General features: G+C 36.8%; 1 protein-coding gene across 15 annotated transcripts in view; it reads right to left on the bottom strand.

Annotated features, from left to right (window-relative positions):
• Positions 1-20,057, bottom strand: part of Marchf1 (membrane associated ring-CH-type finger 1) — a 737,296-nt gene that overhangs the window by 58,192 nt on the left and 659,047 nt on the right. For 9 of the 15 annotated variants that reach the window (XM_034520272.2, XM_076914208.1, XM_076914201.1 and 6 more), the window contains 2 exons: positions 13,242-13,321; positions 12,205-12,966 (listed from right to left, as the gene is read on the bottom strand). In XM_034520272.2, the coding sequence (XP_034376163.1) occupies positions 12,205-12,966; positions 13,242-13,321 (842 nt within the window). Of the gene's footprint in view, positions 1-12,204; positions 12,967-13,241; positions 13,550-20,057 lie in introns of those variants that run through there. The other 6 variants (XM_034520273.2, XM_034520275.2, XM_076914210.1 and 3 more) reach the window with 2 other exon arrangements.

Raw genomic sequence — 20,057 nt, 5'->3', positions numbered from 1 at the left:
ACCTCATCTTTCCCTTAAAGCTTCATTTAAAAGTGAGTTTCATTAATGTATGCCAGCTTGATGGGAAATTTGAAGTTTAATTTAAGTGCTAGAAGTAACTGCATTTTCTATTCTTATAATAAAGATGCTCACATTGTAACTGGCTCCAGGATAGGGGAGGAAACAATTTTCTCTATTAGGCTCTATTATTAGGTGTTTGGATTATATCATAAAGTCAAGGGGACTGCCTTTTTTTTTCATATTTTTAAAGCTCTCCCCCTCACTTTTCTTTCCCTGCCACCTTTTCTCACTTTCTTCCCTTTTTCCATATATATATATGTATATATATATATATATATATACATACATATATATATATATGTATATATATATATACATATATATATGTATATATATATACACACACACACATATATATATATATATACATATATATATATATATTTGGAATAACATATACAATATAAAATGAATATAAAATGTATAAATATAAAATAAAAATATGTGGATATATAACTTGATATATACATATACATATGCATATACATATATGGACCAGGTCACAATAGTATATATGGATTAGGATACATTTTACTTTATATACATCTGGAATATTCTTACAAATGCTCTCATCCTGACACTTCCAGAGGGATCCAGAAAATGAAGTTTTTTTCTTTAACGGTCCCGAGTGAGCCTCACAGGCACCTCAGGCTGAGGATCAGTTTGTGAAATGCTGTTCCAGGGCTTCTCTAAGCCAAGCTGGTAGGTTGTGAGGCATTGCAATCATGACGCGAAACAAGATTCTTGTGGTGATTTTATAGTGTATATCTTGTACCTCATTGTCTCCCTGTCATTCTTTATTTCTGCTTTCTTCGTCGTCACCATCTTAGAGGACGGTAAAGAGTTTAATTTGGCTACATCTGGACAGGGTTGTTGGCCTAGGATATACAGGGAAGGGCTAAGAGAAGCTGTATAGAAATGAAGTAATGGCACTTAGGGGGCTTTAGTTATCCCGGTTCAGAAAGCTGAAAGGAAGGGAAGAAACTTCACAGTGTAACAGCTCAAATAAAATCTAATTTTAAGGAGCTACAAGTACACCTCAGGGGAAGAACATTGCTCAGCCAGAGCAAGGCCCTGAATTCTGTCTGTAGTTCCAGAAAAACACTGCATCTCCATGAAGAAGAAAGGTCTCAGCAGACTGTCTTAAGTAAGATCTATCTGAAACAAAGATACATCTATGTTACAGCACCTTCAGTTCTGCACACACCTGGAAGAGAGTCAGGGTGAATTAAGAGTTTCCTCCTAGGATGCTTCTTGCATCTAGGATGGAGAGCCCTGGCTGCTACAGACTGTCCATGAAAACTGACTGAGCTACTCAAGAGGCATTTTAATTTGACTGCAATAGAAACCTAGTGTTTATATTTATCTAAACACAAGGATTATTGCAGAAGATTCAATATGAATCCAACTATTCTGTAATGGGCATATGGAAGAGAAAACCTAAATGTGGTAATTAAATTGAGGAAATGTTCAAGCTAGTGATAAAAATCACAGACATAAATGATTTGGTAGTGACAAGTGCTGGTACATTGACCAAGTCCCAACAGTATTTATTTTCTGTCGGCACAAATATATAGTATATCTAAATGTAATGCACAAAACTGTGTTAGAAACTATATGTGTGTGAGAGATTTTTGTTTCATTTTGATCTTTATAAAGGAGAAATTTTGTAATTTTGTACTGCCAAATATATATAAATTCATCAAAGGAAACATATACTTAAAAATAGGTATAATCCTGAATATATACTATTGCCAAGTCATAGATAAACTTTATGTAACAAATTTTTCATATTAAATATTTTTCATTTGGTATGAATATTTATCTAACTTAGAAATCAATAAAATAAAATAAAATAAAATAAAATAAATGTTACCCACTATAAAGCATACTGCATGAAGACTGGCAGACATATTTTCAAAAGCATCTTAAATTTACTTTTGCCTGAGGTCTTCTAAGGTTACAAAATTCTCCATTGATATTCAAATCTACTTCTCTATGATTATTGAAGGAAATAATGATCTACTTTTGTTTGCCCCTTTCTGGAAGCCCAGCTTAAACAGCTGACCTATAGAACGCATGCAATTTCCAAATTTGTAGAACCTATTTGCCAGATTAGCAAGCAATTAATCAATTAGGATACTTTGATTATATGAAATAATTTACTGGTCAAGATATAATCAGCATTATTGATAACTTTGCTGTTCCTCTCCTGTGAACATTATGTCTAAAATTGTGAAGAGCTATTTAAAAAAAAAAAACAACAACAACAAAAGTCCAGCTAAGAACAAGCTATACCTCAGGTCCAAGGAATGGCAGGGAGTGAAGTTGTGAGGAGGATGTATTGGGTAGACAGGGGCTGTGGACTATGGATATGATCATATATCATTGTACATATGTATGGAATTCTCAAAGAATAAAAAGTTATATAAATGAGGATGGCATACCTTTCAATATATATAAGGATATAAATGTCATTTTAATAGTTCTTTTGATTTACCTTTATATACCTTATTTATTTTGGTATCTTCCTTGTTTCTTTTCATTCAAAATAACAAGCATTTTGATAAATGCTGAAAGAATGTGATAAATAACACTAAGAATCTATGATATTAAGATGTAGCATTACAAGTGTTTTTTTTTTTTTTTTCTCTCTGTGGAGAAATCTTTACTTTGTGAGATAAAGAAGCATAGTATGTATTTTCACCTCGGGACTGCAATGGCTGCCATCACCCATTCCAAGAAAGAGATCAGTGAGTGCTGAGGCACCTGAAGTGCAGGGCGAGCACTCATTAGCGATGCACAGCTTCTTCTTCTCATGCAATGACATAAACGAAGAGAGAGCCTCTCCACTCTTTCTAAGTTGAACCATCCCAGGTAGAGAGAGTTTAGAATGGGACTTCTGACTCTCATGAGTTGCCTCTGGAAGGTCATTAACACCATTTACACCTGTAGTTTCTACTGACTCAGCTGCTATCTTATTTTGTTTTTTTGTTTATTTGCAGCAGGAGACCGTGTAGTTCCAGTTGGCCTCAAACATTCTAGACAGCTGAAGTTAGCCTCGAAGTATTTGATCCTCCTACTTCAACCCCTCAAGTGCTAGGATATGAAGCACGAACCACTGAACTTCTTTTAGCTGTTATTAAGATGAACTTGATAAAGTGCACACGTAATTCCACAGAGACTCAGTAAAACAAAAGCCAAGACTTAAGGATGAGAGCAAACCATTTGAGTTTTCTTTAGCCCTTACTATGTCTTAGAAATGAAGGTTTCCTATTGTATCACATAGGATAACCCTTGTAATCTCACACTACAGATAGAATAACATATACTTAATTCTCAGTTAGTGGAACTATTTGGAAAGGATTAGAAGGTGTGGACTTGTTAGAGGAGGCACATTACTGGGGTGAGCTTTGAGGTTTCAAGGCCCATGTCATTCCCATCCCCCTTCTCTTTATTTTTTGGTTGTGTCATAAAATGTGAGTTCTCTGCTCCTGCTCCAACATCTTGCCTGTCGGCCTTCTGCCTGCCTGCTCTTGTTATGATGGCCCTGGTCTCCCCTGCTGAAACTATGAGCCCCTAGTAAACTATTTCTTCTGTAAGATGCCTTGTTCATGGTGTCTGTCACACCAATACAAAGTAACTAAAGCAACTATGCAATGAACTTTGACAATAATAAGCAGTTGGTTTCACTTGTACTAAGAAACAAACAAAAATTGAAGTGCTAACGTAATACAAATCCAGAATCAGCAGGTAAAAAATACAAAGAGCCAAACTTCAAGAACCTTCTCAGAACTAGAGACTAAGAAAGGCAAAGAGTACCAGAGAAAATAGTTCATTCAAGGAAGCGGAGATGGCAATGCATGTTGATGTTCCAAGGATCTTCAATGAGCTGATAGGTCAAGAGTCACCTATGTGATAAGCATATCATGAACAAATCTTCTTAATGACTGATAATTGTTTAAACAGTTACTGCAAAAAGAATTTTATAGAGCCAGTGAGATGGCTCAGCTAATAAAGACACTTACTGTCAAGCCCAACAACCCGAATTTGAACACCAGGACATACATAGTGGAAGGATGAAAGAACTCATACAAATTGTCCTCTGAGTTCACATGTGAACCATGGCACACTTGTAGCACACACACACACACACACACACACACACACACACACACACAGAGAGAGAGAGAGAGAGAGAGAGAGAGAGAGAGACTAATTAAAAGCTTATGTTTTATCTTCTCGACTCTCTTGTACAAAACTACGCACTAAAGTGTTATTTTACTTTAGAAATCTTACCTGCATCACATTTGTCCCAGTTTTTATATCTCTACCTAATCATGCATATGTAAAAGTGTGGCTGTGTGATGTCACTCCATTAGGCTCATGCTCGGTTGCCTTTTTTTGGCTATGACTCTACTTGAATAAGTTTGTGTAGAGGTAAATTATACTTCATACATACAGTAGTATTCATGCTTATAGTCACGAGCTCTTACATGATTTCAAGAATATTGTCTATCTTCCCATATTTACTCTTGGTACCCTTAAAAAATACATAGGATGTTCATCTGAATTTGAAGTTCAGAGAAATTTGGACAAATGAATGCTGTTGAAGTATTAGTATGTCCCAATAAACACTTTTTTATTTCTTGCCTTAAATTAAAAATTTATTAGGTGTTTGACTCTATAATCAATGCCCTTAGTTTGGGGAAGATGTTAAAAAGTCACCAAACAAAACTTCCAAGTTCTGTTGATGTCTATATACCTATGATATTGTATTCTACTTGGAGTGCAAAGGAGACATGTCTGTTTTATCTACCATAGCCAATGCATCCATTTCAGTCACATATTTTAACTTTTAAATTGTATATCTATTATTTGTGTATTTGGGTGGGGATTTGGCTCTCTCTTTTCACTATGTGTGTCCTAGGGACTGAACTTATAATTTCAAGTGCTTCTACCCACTGAGCCATCTCATTAATCACTGCTTTACAAATTCTTAGTAAGAGCTGTCTAAATAACTAATGAATGGATATAAAGATCAATTTAAAATATACTTCTTGTAGACTCTCAGGCTCAATGCCCAGAAATTAGATTAATTTTACAATTTGTTTTTTTCCCCCAAGAAGTATGGTCTTGTTTCTCTAAAAAATTCTTTTTCTACTGTTTGGCTATGTATTTCAGACAAGGTCTTATCATGTAGGCCTGGCTGACCTGGAACTTGTTACATAGGTTAGTCTGGCCTTAACCTCACAGAGATCAATCTGTTTGCATCTGCCTGCCAAGCACAAGGGTTAAAGATATGAGCCCCAGATCTGGCTCTCATGCATCTTAATAAAAATTAGAACATGCAGAACATATATAAAAGTTACAACGTAGTATCTTCTGACTCCAGCCAAGTCAAGTAAACCAGGACATCTTTAGGATTTATCACTGGCCTTTAGCTTTTACCTTTTAAAGAAATAAGGGAAGAAATTCAGTATTCTTGACTTGCTTTACACTATGCATCCAGTGCTTGTTATTCCCCATGGTTTATGCAAGCCCGTCCTCTTAGATCTCAGTAATTGTGAAAGCCATTTCAAAAGTTCTTCTTGAGCAATGTAACAGTTGTTGTATTAGAGGGCATAACATGGCTGCAAGACACAGTACTATCCTCAAAGAACACAGGGAGAAAAGAGAATAAATGCACATGAAATTAAGATCATTGAGTACTAGCTATGTGATATTCAGTGTAGGAATTGCAAGAAAGCAAAGATCACCATGGGCCATGCTATCTTGGAAAGGCTTCAAAGAGCAGGATAAATGAGGTGACAATTGAAGCATATCTAACTCTGAGCATTTGGAGAGCACAATAGGAAGAACCACGTTTAGTGCTGGTGAAATGGAGCACTATTCTATTCTTCTAGTTTTTTGATTTATCATAATTCTTCTCCACTTCTGCTACTGATGCTGCTCTTGTTTTTCTATTTAAATATCTTTTTGTTGATCAATAATATTCCAGAGTGTTGCTGTTGTCTCCATTTTAAATATAGCGTTTCTACTCCCTATGTCCCTATTGTGGCTGACTTTAGTAGGCATGAGACCTAGGCCAGGCTGATTATATTCCTTACATGAGACTTATTTTCAAGTGCTTGGGGACATATCCTCTCTTTTCCAGACCACTGTTAATGACCTGAAGTTGTCTCTGTCTACCTCAAGTCTCCCCCTTTCAATGTACATGAAATCTGTCTCTAGAAAAAAAAATGTCAACATACAGGCAAGAAAACAGCCACATTGTTTGAGTGTTCGAAGTCCCTGAAGCTATCTGGATACCTGGGTTTAGTATTTCTCCAGTTAACACACTGTTTTCTTCCTTTTGATTTTTGAGACAGTGCTTTTATATGTATCTCAGGATGAAACTGAACTCATGATCATCCTGCCTCAGCTCCTTAAGTATTACAAGCATCTGTCATCATGCCCAGTTTAACACTTTCTTTTCTGCTTCTACTTATTATGAGTATTTATCACTTGTGGGAGGGAACTCCTGATAAAAGTCACATGATAATGTAGCTTTCTACCATGTATAGGTCCCTAGGTTTGACCCCCAGAACTGAAAAAATAAATTAAAAAAAAACCTGAATGAAACGACAGAATTGAAAAATATACCCTAGAACAGACGCAACATCTAGGGAATGAAATGATGTGACATGTAGAATGGACACATCCAACATAGATGAAACAAGAGTCAGAAACAGGATTCAGGAAGCTTGTGGGCTCACAGAAGGAATTGGGGTTGATTGAGTTGAGGAAGTGGCTTTGAAATGGAAGCAGCAGTCTAACCAGGATGATTGGGTTTCTGGTAATGATTCAACTATATCAGCCTATGATTGTGAACAAGAAAGAAACTGAGTTATGCTTTGGGTCAGAATTCAAAGAAATGTACCACAAATGTCCAAAGCTTTCCAACTCATCTTTTGCTTCCCTTTCTTCTACTTTTCCCCATCTAAACCATGAAGAGACCCATGACACAGAGCAATGGTTCTTAAGATATTATATTTAGTCTAAAATATCAATATTATCTGGGTCTATCCCAGAAATACAAATACATGATCTCAACCCCAGAGTACAGGAGACTCTAGAAATAACCAGTAATCTGTTTTAAGAAACTTTCTAGTAGTTGTAGATTAATGTTAAGGTCTTAGAACCACAAGAGTCAAGAATTCTTTATAGGTAGATTTTGTAATGGGTAAGCTTACCCAGAACTGGTTCCTGTGACTTCACATAATCAACATCAATGGCTTAAAAGGATATTTTTCTTAAATTTATTTTAAAAAATATGTTGAGCAGTTTGTTGTATCTGCAAAGTACAGATGCTTTGCAAATGTTAGGGGGAAAAGGTGGCAGTCAATCACAAAATAGCTGCATTTTAATAGTGAAAACTATGCTATGTGCATTCCCTCACATGTGACTTCTAAATTAAGCAATACATGTGCATATGACTAAGGCAGAGGAGGGGTTAATTGGGATGAAGAAGGGAACCAATGAAAGGGATAAGAGGTTAAGAATAATGAGAAAGTTTACTATTTGTGGAGGGGAACAAATATGAACAGAGTACAGTTATCTCTCAAAATGAATTAAAATAAAATATATCATGGAACTAATTGCAAGGGGTCTTGAGTGTTAATTAGGAGTCCAGTAAAATGTCCTGGGAGAAATGACTCTTAAGCTGAGAAACATTTACTAGCAATCAGTCTGGTGAGGGTCAGAGGAGGAAGGTGTTAATCTAGGCCATGTGAAGAAAAGCCCTACATGTTTTTAGGGAATTAGGAACAGATCAGCAGAGGTAGGTCACAATTAATGGTGTATACCAAAGCTGCAGAGGCAGATCTCACACAGAGACCATGTGAGGACTTGGAAATCATATTAAAGACTATGCAGTTCCCACTGAGAGTAATGTAAAAACCACTGAAAACTTCAACAAGAGGCCAACATGTTCTGATCTTTTCCTTTTAGATGCAATTTTCCTGTAAGGCAACTTTTCAGCAGCACACACAATAGGCATAACCACTCAATGATTTATTTTCCAATTCATAATTGGCTAATAGCAATACTTGTTCAGAATAAGGCTGAGACAAGTATGGGAAAGAGGATATGGTGTCCACATGGGGGCCAAATGTCAGGAACAGAAAAGGAGGAAGGGCTCAGGGGTTGCTTCTTCTTCGTGGTTGTGACTAAAGCAAGATCTGCCTTTGCATGTTGGAAGCAACAGAACTACAAGTTCACAGGCATTTGCTGCTTCTCTCGCCATTATCTTCTTCCCTGTGCAGGGGAACATGGTGTCTACAATCCCTCAGGAAGCATTTCTTCTACAGTGCCACTTGTAGAGATCTAAATTTCTTTTTTTAGGCATCTGCCATTTCTCTTAGAATGATTCCCAAATCTTTCTATCCTTGCTGGCCTTGAGGAGATTATTCCATGTTTATCAATCATTAATTTCTCTTGTTAATATATCATATCATATTAACCTGTATGAATTATAGTTATGTAGTTGTTTGATTTTGAGTCCATAGTTCACCAATTCCTGGAAAATTATAATCAGCTCCAACTGTTCTGTTTCAGCAGCATGCCTATTTTTATTATGAATGTATATAGTATGTTTTGAGAGTTTTATACATGAGAACTCCATTGAGATTACCCTTATCCTCCCAACTCCTTTGGTGACACCCTCTCAAAAATTGTGATTTCTCATATATATATATATATATATATATATATATATATATATATATATATATACACATTTAAATATGTATATAACACATAGGCACACATATGAATGTGACCTATTGAGTCCATTTAGTGATGCTATTTTGTGCACGTGTCCAGGGATGACTGGCTGATGGACAACTTACACTGGAATACCTTTGGAATAACAAATGGCTTGCTTATAATGGAACTCATCACACCTTTCTCAAGGCAACCGGTCTTTAATGTCTCTTACATTTATAAATACCAGCATCTCCCATTTCTTAGGTACCCAACGATGCCATGGTCCTCAACAACTTTGTCTTATGCTCTCACTAAACCTAACAAATAAGATGGTTTCTATTTACCTGTGGACTCCCACCATGTCATCTCACTGTAGAGTAATTCTGCCTATACACCATGTCCTGTTAACAGTACATAACAGGTGACTTCCTCTTCTAGTCTATTTTATTTAGCAGAATCCTTTCTGCATTTATTTTTGCATTGGAATACTTTTATTCTTTAAAGGAATATCATGAGGATTCCCATGGGGTATGAGAAAACCAGCGATGAGCTGTTTCTGGCTGAAGATAGGCTAAAAGAACTTAAGAAGTTAGATCTACCTACCCATAGAAATCTACCCATAGAAATTAAAAAAAAAAAAAAAAAACCTCGTCAGTTCACAATGTTGTTTCCTCAGTTCTGTCTGACCTAATGGTATCAACTTGAATGTCTGAAATTACATTCACGAATCTTTATCTATCTAAAGTCCACTTTTCCTGGCTTTAGTTCTAGCTCATCTAAAGGGATTTCTACATCATCTTAGATCAGGACAATATTTTATTTTTCTGCAAAATCCTGCAGCATTTCTCCACTTACAATTAACCTTCTCTCTCTTAAACTTCTGATTTTGAGGTGTATATTTAATGTCTCTCACTTAGACTACAGAGTAGCTAAAGGAAATATCAAGTCTCTTGCCACTTTTGGTCCTCAGCCATTATTATATGCTGTCTGTAGCAGTTGCATAGTTCTTTGGTCTTATGGTTAGGTATAGAAGTCCAAGTTAAGTAAATCTCTTATCATTGGAAGTGTCTCCCTAAAGAAGTACTTATAAAGGAGGAGAACCTGTCAGTCTGGCTCTAGATGTAAATATTACTTTCCCCGACTCCACTCGCCAGTAAATTAGCATCTATGAATGTCATTTATTAAATAGTATTGGAAGTCGATTTGGGAAATGTCAACAGGAGTTTTAGCTAGACATTAGATAAGAAATAATGTAAGCTTCCAGCAAAGACACATAGTCTTCATATTCAAAGAGTTATTTGAAACATACATTGCTACATAAATTGCATAATTCCACTTTTCTTGCATGTGTGTGTTATATGTGCATCACACATGCATGTATGAATGCATATATATGCATGCATGTGTGGAGCCAGATGTCAGCACCTACTTTTTTTCCCAGTTGCCCTCCAGTTTTATTGCATGTTCTGGCTTTTACTTATTTATTTGTATATGCATGTGTGTGTGTGTGTGTGCATGTGTGTGTGTATGTGTGTGTGTATGTGTGTGTGCACATGTGCACACATCGGTACATGCTTTCCATTGTGTGTGTGTGTGTGTGTGTGTGTGTGAATCAGAAGACAATTTAGGAGAATTGGTTCTGTCATTCCATAGAGTGCATCTTGGTTATTGAACTCAGGTTTTTAGATTGGGTGGCAAGTACACTTACACACGAGACCATTTTTGCTGGCCTTTTACCTTGTGTTTTGAGACAGGATCTCTAAGTATACCCAGAACTCACTGTTTTGTCTACAATAGCTGACCAGAGCTTCCTGGTCCCCTATCTAAGACCTTCCTAAGGGTCCTCCTGTCTTTGACTTCTCAGTGCTGAGACTATAAGTGCTTGCTACTACACCTGGGTTTTTAAGTGTGCTGTAGATCTGAATTCAGATCCTCATGCTTCTGCCATGGGAACTCTGACCACTGAGCCATTTCCCTCGTTTCTACTTCTAAATCTTTAAAATTTTCTAACATGTTTTAAGGCCTTGACAATTCTAGTCCATCTCACTTCTTCTTCTGAACCTCTACCTCTACCACTCCCCTCACTCACCACATCCTTGCTCTCAGTTCCCTGGATTGTCACACTCCTTCCTTGTTCCTCCCTCCTCTTGGTTGCCTGTGACCAACATTCTCTGCAGGATGGGCTTTCTGCTTCTTTCTTCCATCAACTCCATTTTTTTTTTTACTTTAAATTGCCCTCTGATTTCTAATTTGAGCCCTTGTGTTATGTATCTCTGAAGCCTCGATTGTTGTTGTACTGTGAAATAATTTTTGTGTCTGTGTTTTTCACTCAACTCTAAGTGCTACCACATCAGAAACTTTCAAAATACCATGCACTGTAAATGTCCAATGCTCAGAATACAGCCCAATGCACACTATGCCTCAACTATGGAACAAATAAACATTTTAGGAGTAATTGTCTGATATAGATTTGAGAGAATAAATTGCCCTGTCATTCACACCTAGACCTTAATTTTTCTTGTTCTGGCCTAAGTAAATATGGACTACATTTCTCTAGTTGATGTTTTACATGCATGGACACATTAGGTTTTATAAAATAATTTCAGCTGTTATAAAAAACAAAGCAAAATAAACAGTATGCAATGAATGTATTTTCTTGGTCTCAGAATTCAATTGAAATGATTTAATACCATGCGAATTTTTAACATTTGTCTTACCCATATATACACTGATAGAAAGACCACATTAACATTAAGTTATCTTTAAAAAGTCATATGCTTTGAAATTAAACAAACAAACAGACAAACAAACATAACAAAATGGTCTTACTGCTAAGAAATGTCCACATGATTAAAAATGACAGGTGTGTGATTATTTGTAAAGTGAATGAGGCTTCCCTTTCATAGAGTATCTGGCAGCCAGCCAACAAGCTCAGGACCTGTGTCCCTCCCTGTCTTTCTGGTCTTGAGTTACCCTGCTGAGTCAGACAGTTAAAGAACAATTTGGAGCCAAGAGCATAGAAGATTTTTCTGATGCAAAAAGCTGACCTTAAGAACCTCTAGGTTGGCTATATTTGAACTGAACGTCTCCACACATCCTCACTCCTACTGCCTTTGCCATTGTAGTTTTAGGTAAAATATGTAAAAACTCATTTGCTTTGTCCATCTCTATTTCAGGATAAGTCATATACTAAAAGGAAGAGAAGAAATCCAATTGCACGTTTTTGTATCTATGGTTTTTTCTCATAGTCTTCTGTTTTTAATGTTATCACCTTACATATAAACAAAGAGTACAAATAAATGCCATGCTTTTAGGGACATTCACAAACACATACTGAGCTCCCATCCACAATACCTATATTTGGATGGCATCACATCTTTCTCTACAGCTACTAACCTGCACACTTCGAAATTATCAGAGCCATCATCAGAGGCACCAGGAGGCTTCTGGGTAGAGGTATTCAGCTGGAACCCTGTGACATCCACACACTTGCCCCCTTCTGCAGCTGCCAGGATTTCAGTATTACAATCTGTTTCCATAAATCTTTTCTGAATTGTTTCTTTTTGCCTAAGTGTATGCAAGAGGTGAGGATCTCTTTGGCAGTATTTGCCTTTATTCCCTGAGTGGCTCCCTGGGGGTGTCGTCTCCACCAAAGACCCCCTTGGCAGTGGATGACTGCATTCTTGGTACCTTATGACTTTTCCTCTACAGCTGTTGAAAGAGTGACTCCTACATTCTGTCAGCTCCTGGTGCTTTTCACCTTTGGATTCCAGATCAACAAGTTCAATTCTGTCACGAGTGGAAGACCCAGCCGAGCTTCCACACAGCTTATTATTATTCCTCCTTCGCCGAGACAGTCTGAATTTAACCTGGGCTTGTCTTTTTGCCTGAACCCAGTGACTCTCATCTGTGGAAGATGAATCTGAAGACTCCATACCAAGTTCTCTCCACCTGGGACTTGAGATCTGGAGGCGAAAGTCATTTCTTCTCTCCCTTGCTTGCTCTTCTGCATGCTCGTATCTCTGAGAGACCCTTCTCCTCCTCCTAGGATTTTGTCTTACTGGTTTCTTACCAGACTCCTTTCTAGCATGGCTCAGCACCATGACAGGGGTGCAGTGCTCAAACGCATCTTCTGACATGTCATGCAAGGTGGAAGATCTAAACAAGGCAACAGGCAAAGGATAGGAAGTAGGAATGGAAAGGAAAGTCATGGGAAAACAAAGAGAGAAAGAGAGAGAATGATGAACATGACAGTATGACCAGAAGTTGGTAAAGATAAACTGAAGAAAAACTAAAGTGTGTGTGTGTGTGTATGGTTACATCCATGGACAACATAAAACAGAAGCAGGAGCCATAGATTCTCAGGTCATGAAACAAAAGTACAAAATACTGGTCTAAGAACTACCGAATAGAATAATTTGCCCAGGGCTTACCTGCAGATGTCCTGAGTAGATGGACAGACAGACAACCTTGACTGGCTCCTGGGAGCTGTCCCTGTCGTTGGGCTGCTTGCCTGGAGAAACAAGTTAGATAATTTGGCATCTTGATTAAGGTAATACATGGTTGATATCTTGCTTTTTTTCCACATATTTAAAAAATTACAACAAATGTGGCTGCTGGTCATGTTGCTCATAGTGAGGCCCATTGAATCTGGGAAGTCAGAGGGCTTGTTTTGCAAAAGTAAAACTCATTTAGGGAACTTGAAACAGCTGATGTGCTGCACTGCCCTGCTGTTGCTTCACTTGTGAGAGAGGAAGATGATTCCACACGTTTCTATTCTATTTACTATGAGCACTGGAGCAGAATAGCTCAATTTGCCTGGGAAACAAATGAGTATTTAGAGATCCAAATGAAGTAAAGTGCTACAAAGCCAAGATGTGAGAAGGGCCATGATAGGTTGGTAGATGTGAATAATCAAATAGCCATCAGGTTGCTAGGTAACACCTTGAGTTGGCAACAAGGCCCCATGAGACCATATATTTGAGAACAGTTTGTAATATATAAAACCCCGCAGCTACTAGTGTTGTGAATTCATTATTGGAGTAAACAATACCCATCTTTCAAAAATATTGTTACCTTTCTTACATTTTTGTCCCTCCCTAGGATACACTAAGTTTGAAGCTAAGAGCTTGAAATAAGTCAGGTGGGTAATACGAAGTTAAGTATACTTCACTAAATTCTTTCTTTTGGCATTCAATATTTTCTGACTCCACTTGACTTATTCACACTGCTATGTTCAGTGCAGACAATGCTGCTAAAGCAGAATCCATGTTATACTAATAATTCACCATTGGACTTATCCTGTGGCTTTACCTAATCTTTACAATAATTTCACACACTGAAAAATTGACAGTTTGAGTTATTTAGAACCATTTTTGCATATTCAATTAGCACACCAAGTGTTTGTGGTAAACACTATAATTATTTTTAAATGCGGTTGAGGAAGCTTAGAAGTTGAAGTGGCTTTTTGTTAAGATGTAGAAGTGAACATTTGGATTAAGAATCTGGCTTTGTCTTCTATGTTCTAATCACCAGAGACGAAGTCTCTTTCCTTTTGAACAAGAGAAGCCAAGGGAATTATGGGTCTATACTCTAGCCTGGTTGACATATTCAGTAAAACACATAATTTTTCTCACTAAGAAAATGATGCTGAGAGAAGAAAGATTGCAAATGTCAAAATATTTCTCAAAACTATGGTGTCCAAAATGTGGAAATTGTCGAACACTTATGATTGTGGGGTTCAGAAAAAGAGAAACTAATTTTAAACCAAGAGACCAGAGAAAAATTGTGTAAGTCTTTATCACTGGAATTATAAAAAGCATAGTTGTGTATAATGTCAACCAGGTTTTGGTAGCCTTATACCAGTCAGAAACATCACATAGGAGAAGATAGTTTGGCTAACATTAAAAGACAAATGGGAGTCATTAAAGAAGAGATTGAGACATTCTAGGCAGATGAAACAGTGTGCTGAAAGGCTAGCATTGCGAATGTGTTCTCAGCCTGATGCACATCTTCTGTGGACTTCTGACTTATAGATTTCTATCACCTCATGAATATTGCCTCTTTAGATCTATAAATATTTTTAAGTGTCAGCACATGTTCCATGATATACAATATCTATATCAAAATTTACTTCTTTAAATTTATTATTGTTATTATTAATTTTCTTTCAAAAGACTATATGATGCTGCAAAGATGGCTCAGTTGGTAAAGGTGATTGTCGAGCCTGATGACCTGAAGTTAATCCTCTGGACCCACATGGTAGGCAAAGAGCCCTAGTTCCTGCAAGCTCTCCTATGATCCCCTCACATGCATTGTGGTATAGGCATGCCACTAATAGATAAGTAAGGAAAGAAAGAAAGAAAAAGAAAGAGAGAGAGAAAGAAAAAAGAGAGAGAAAAAGAAAGAAAACAATTTAAATTCATAAAATAATATCTCTGTTCTTTTAAGTTCATACCCAAGATTTATAAATTGTATTTCTATTCTTTAAATAATAAGTAGTAACTGTCCTTATATTTGCTTCTTATACCACTCACATAGAGATTATTACGGAGCTCTGAACAGACTGAGCACTTAGTGAAGCTTATTTTTGAAGATTGATACTTACTCACTTTAAAAATATGAATGAGGCCCCAAGTGTGTTAAATTACTGCAGATATTATTATGGATATGACCCACATCACGATGAGCACAGATATATGTAGCTATGAAGCTGTGCAAGGATGTTGAAAGTGGCATAATAATAGCAAACTCATTTTATAATCCCACGTGTCTGCACAAATAGATGATAGATATATAATGGGAAACATTTGTTACTGAGTAAATACACAAAGCGGAAAAAGCTTTGCAGAGTGCTTGGGTCCATGGTGACACTGAATCTAGTGGGTTTTGTATCATAGCTTTTTACTAGCTTGTTACTAGGAAAGAGTTCATGTTCCCAAAAAGCATACTCAAATAGCTCAGACCAGAGATTACTTTATTTATGGTCAGTTTTTATTTACTTAACAGAATATAAGACTTGTATTATTGAGCATCCCTGAGCTTTCCTGCATGCTGACTGTCTCCCTCCCCTGGAACTGTACCTATCTGCTTTCCTATACTATGTCTCTTCTGGTTCCCTTATCTCTTGACTGGAACCTGAAAGTGTGTAATAAGTTAATCCAATCAAGTAACTCCTAGATTAGTATCAGTGGATAAATGTCTCTCCACTCTGCAGAAAGGTGAATTCTAGAAAATTCTGTGCTGATTTTAGAATTTTTCAACAGGGGTGATTAAAGGCTAGTTTCTCTGTACTTTGGTGCTTCCTTATTCTCTGTCTTACTTTTTCAATGTTTTGTTTTTGTTTAGTTTCTAAAACTTTGATTTTTTTACTTTATAAAAAGCTTCCTGCAACCCACTAAGAGCATTTAAGTGAGATTGCATGCGCAGAGACCACTAAGACTATCTTGTTACAACTGCATTCATGAAGCCCACTAAGATCATCTAGGTAAAATTGCATGCATCACACCTCTAAGACAGCATATAGATAAAACATCATGTCTGCATCCCACTAAGTCAGTATCTAGGTAAAACTGAATGCCTGTAGCTGATTAAAAGCATGTACATAAGACTGAATTTATAATTGGTTGATTCTTCTAATAGAAATACAGACTAGATTCCCCTTGCCATTTGCACCCCCACTTGCACCCTTCACAGATCAGCATGCCGGCACCCCCTCTAGCCCAACAGCCTGCCTGTCTCCCAGGAGATCTGCTCTAACTAGAGATATAGGTAGGACCCTCAACCCAATACCCAATGCCAGCTGGGAATCACAGAGATCCCAGCAGATATGGGATCAATTCTGCTCTGTCTGAGCCCTAACCCCTTTCCAGTCTGCATCTCTACCTAGACACTGGGTAGATCCAAGTGCCTGCTCCTGGACACCAAAGTCTGCCTGTCTCCCAGGAGGTTTACAGTAACCAGGGACACAGGAGGACTGCTCTAAGCAGGGACACACGCCAGAAGCTTGCTCTAACCAGGGACATAGGAGACCTGCCCTAACTGGAAACAGCACTGCCTGCACCCCAGAAGACCTGTTCTAATCCAGGTCACATAGCTCTACCTGTCTCCAAGGAAGCCTTCTCCAGTCCAAGACATCCAGATGAGTTAATGCCAAAGATAACCAGGTGGTGAAAGGCAAGAGCAGGAATTTAAGCAACAGAAGCCAACGTAATTTGGCACAAACAGAACCCAGTTCTCTAACCACAGCAAGTCTTGGATACTCTAAAATACCTGAAAAGCAAGATTCTGACCGAAAATCCCATCTCATTAAGATGATAGAGGCCTTTAAAGAAATATAGGAAAACATGCAAACAGGTAGAAGCCCTTAAAGAAGAAACAAATACGTTAAAGAAATATAGAAAAACAATCAAACAAGTAAAGGAATTGAATAAAATGGTCCAAGGCCTAAAAAATGAAAATAGAAACAATAAGGAAATCACAAATGGAGGCAGAAAACCCAATAAAGAGATCAGAGTTACAGATGCAAGCATCACCAACAGAATACAAGAGATGGAAGAGAGAATCTCAAGTGTGGAAGATGCCGTAGAAGATATTGACACATCAGTCAAAGAAAATACAAGTGTAAAATGTTCCTAATCCAAAACATCAGGAAACTTGGGACACAATGAAAAGACCAAACCTAAGAATAATAGGAATAGAAGAGGGAGAAGATTCCCAGTTCAAAGGGCCAGAAAACAGTTTCAACAAAATCATAGAAAAAAATCCCTAACCTGAAGAAAGAGATGGACATAAACATACAAGAAGCCTACAGAAGACCAAATAAATTGGATCAGCAAAGAAAATTCTCCTCCCACATAATAATCATTTACAGAGCAAAGAAAATTTATTAAAAGTGGTAAGGGAAAAAGGCCAAGAAATAAATAAAGGCAGACCTATTAAAATTATGCCAGACTTCTCAACAATGATGCAAAAAGCCAGAAGATCCTGGAGATATGTCATGAAGATGCTCAGAGACCACAGATTCCAACCAAGGCTACTAAACTCAGTAAAACTCTCTATCACCATAGATAGAGAAACCAAAATATTTCATAACAAAACCAAATTTAAACAATATCTTGGAATACTCGAGCACAAGAAGAGTAACTATACTCAATCATCTCACAACAAACCCAAAAGAAGAGAGTCTCTCTCTCTCTCTCTCTCTCTCTCTCTCTCTCTCTCTCTCTCTCTCTCTCTCTCTCTCTCTCTCCCTCTCTCTCTCTCTCATACACACAATCCCACCTGAAACAAGAAAAACAACAATGATTGTTTTTTAATATTGCTCAACATCAATGAACTCAATTCCCCAATAAAACAAAACAGGCAACCAGACTGACTATATAAACAGAATCCATCATTTTGCTGCAAATAAGAAACACACATCAGCAAGAAAGATAAACACCACCTCAGAGTAAATGGCTGGAAAACAGTTTTCCAAGCAAATGGTCCAAAGAAATAAGCTGGAATGCCCACTCTAATATTCAATAAAATAAACTTTCAACCAAAACTAATCAAAAGTGATGAGGAAGGACACTTCATACTCATCAAAGGAAAAAACTCCAACAGGATGAAGTCACAATTTTGAATATCTACGTTCCAAGTACAAAGACACCCTCATTACTAAAATAAATGTTACTAATGCTCAAAACACAAATTGAACCTCACATGATGATAGTTGGATACTTTTAATAACCCACTCTCACCAATGAACAGGTCATTGAACCAGAAACCAAACGGAGTCACAGTGAAACTAACAAAAGTTTTGAACCAAATGGATTTAACAGATATCTATAGACTATTTCACACCCAAACAAGAAAATAGAGCTTCTTCTCAGCACCTCATGAAACCTTCTTTAAAATTGACCATATAATCGAACACAAAACAATTTTCAGCAGATACAAGAAGCTAGAAATAATCCCATGCATTCTATCAGATCACCATAGTCTGAAGCTGAACTTCAATAACAACAAAAACAACAGAAAATGGACATACTTATAGAAACTGAACAATTCTCTATTCAGTGATAACTTGGTAGGGAAGAAATAATAAAGAAATTAAAGACTTTCTAGAATTCAAGAAAAATAATGAGACAGCTTACCCAAACTTATGGGACACAATGAAAGGTGTGTTAAGAGGAAAATTCATAATACTAAGTACCTTCATAAAGAAATTGGAGAGATCCTATACTAGCAACCTAACAACATGCCCAAAAGCTCTACAACTAAGAGACACAAACAAACCAAAGAAGAGTAGACAAACAACAGGAAACAGCAAATTTAAATCATTAGCAAATTTAACTAAAGGGCACAGAGACAGTATTGAGATTAAGAAAATCGGACACAAAAAGAGAGAGATAACAACAGAAACTGAGGTGATTCAAAAAATCATCAGATCTTACTACAAAAGCCTATACTTGACAAAACTGGAATATATAAATAAAATGAATAATTTTCCTAGACAGATATCACAGTCCAACATTAAATCATGATCATGTAAACTATCTAAACAGTACCATAACACCCAAGGAAATATTTGATGAAAACCTACCAACTTCTTCCCCCGCAAAAAAAAAAAAAAAAAAACCCTCAAAAACCAAATATACAAAACCATCATCAAAAACAACAAAAAACAAACAAACAAACAAACAAACAAATCAAAACCTGGGCCAGATGGTTTCAATACAGAATTCTACCAGACCTTCAAAGAAAAGCTAATGCCAATACTCCTCAAACTATTCCATAAAATAGAAACAGAAGGAACACTACTTAATTCATTTTATGCGTTTACAGTTACTCTGATACCTAAATTACACAAAGACCCTACAAAGAATGAGGGCTTCTGACCAATTTTGCTTATGAATAGCAATGTAAAAAAAACTCAACAAAATTCTTGCAAACCAAATCAAAAAAACACATCAAAAATATTATTCATCATGATCAAGTAGGCTTTATTCAGGGATGCAGGGATGAATTCAATATATAAAAATATCTCAACTTAATCAACTGTATAAACAAATTCAAAGAAAAAAATCTCATGATCATCTGATTAGATACTAAAAAAGTCTTTGACAAAATATAGCACCCCTTCATGTTAGAGAGATCAGGAATTCATGACACATAGTAAAACATAATAAAAGCAATATACAGCAAACCAATAACCAAAATAAAATTAAATGGAGAGAAACTTGAAGCAACTCCACTAAAACCAG

Source organism: Arvicanthis niloticus, chromosome 16 (genome assembly GCF_011762505.2).
Source record: "Arvicanthis niloticus isolate mArvNil1 chromosome 16, mArvNil1.pat.X, whole genome shotgun sequence".
Classification (NCBI taxonomy): domain Eukaryota; kingdom Metazoa; phylum Chordata; class Mammalia; order Rodentia; family Muridae; genus Arvicanthis; species Arvicanthis niloticus.
This window is presented reverse-complemented; position numbering and strand designations above follow the sequence as displayed.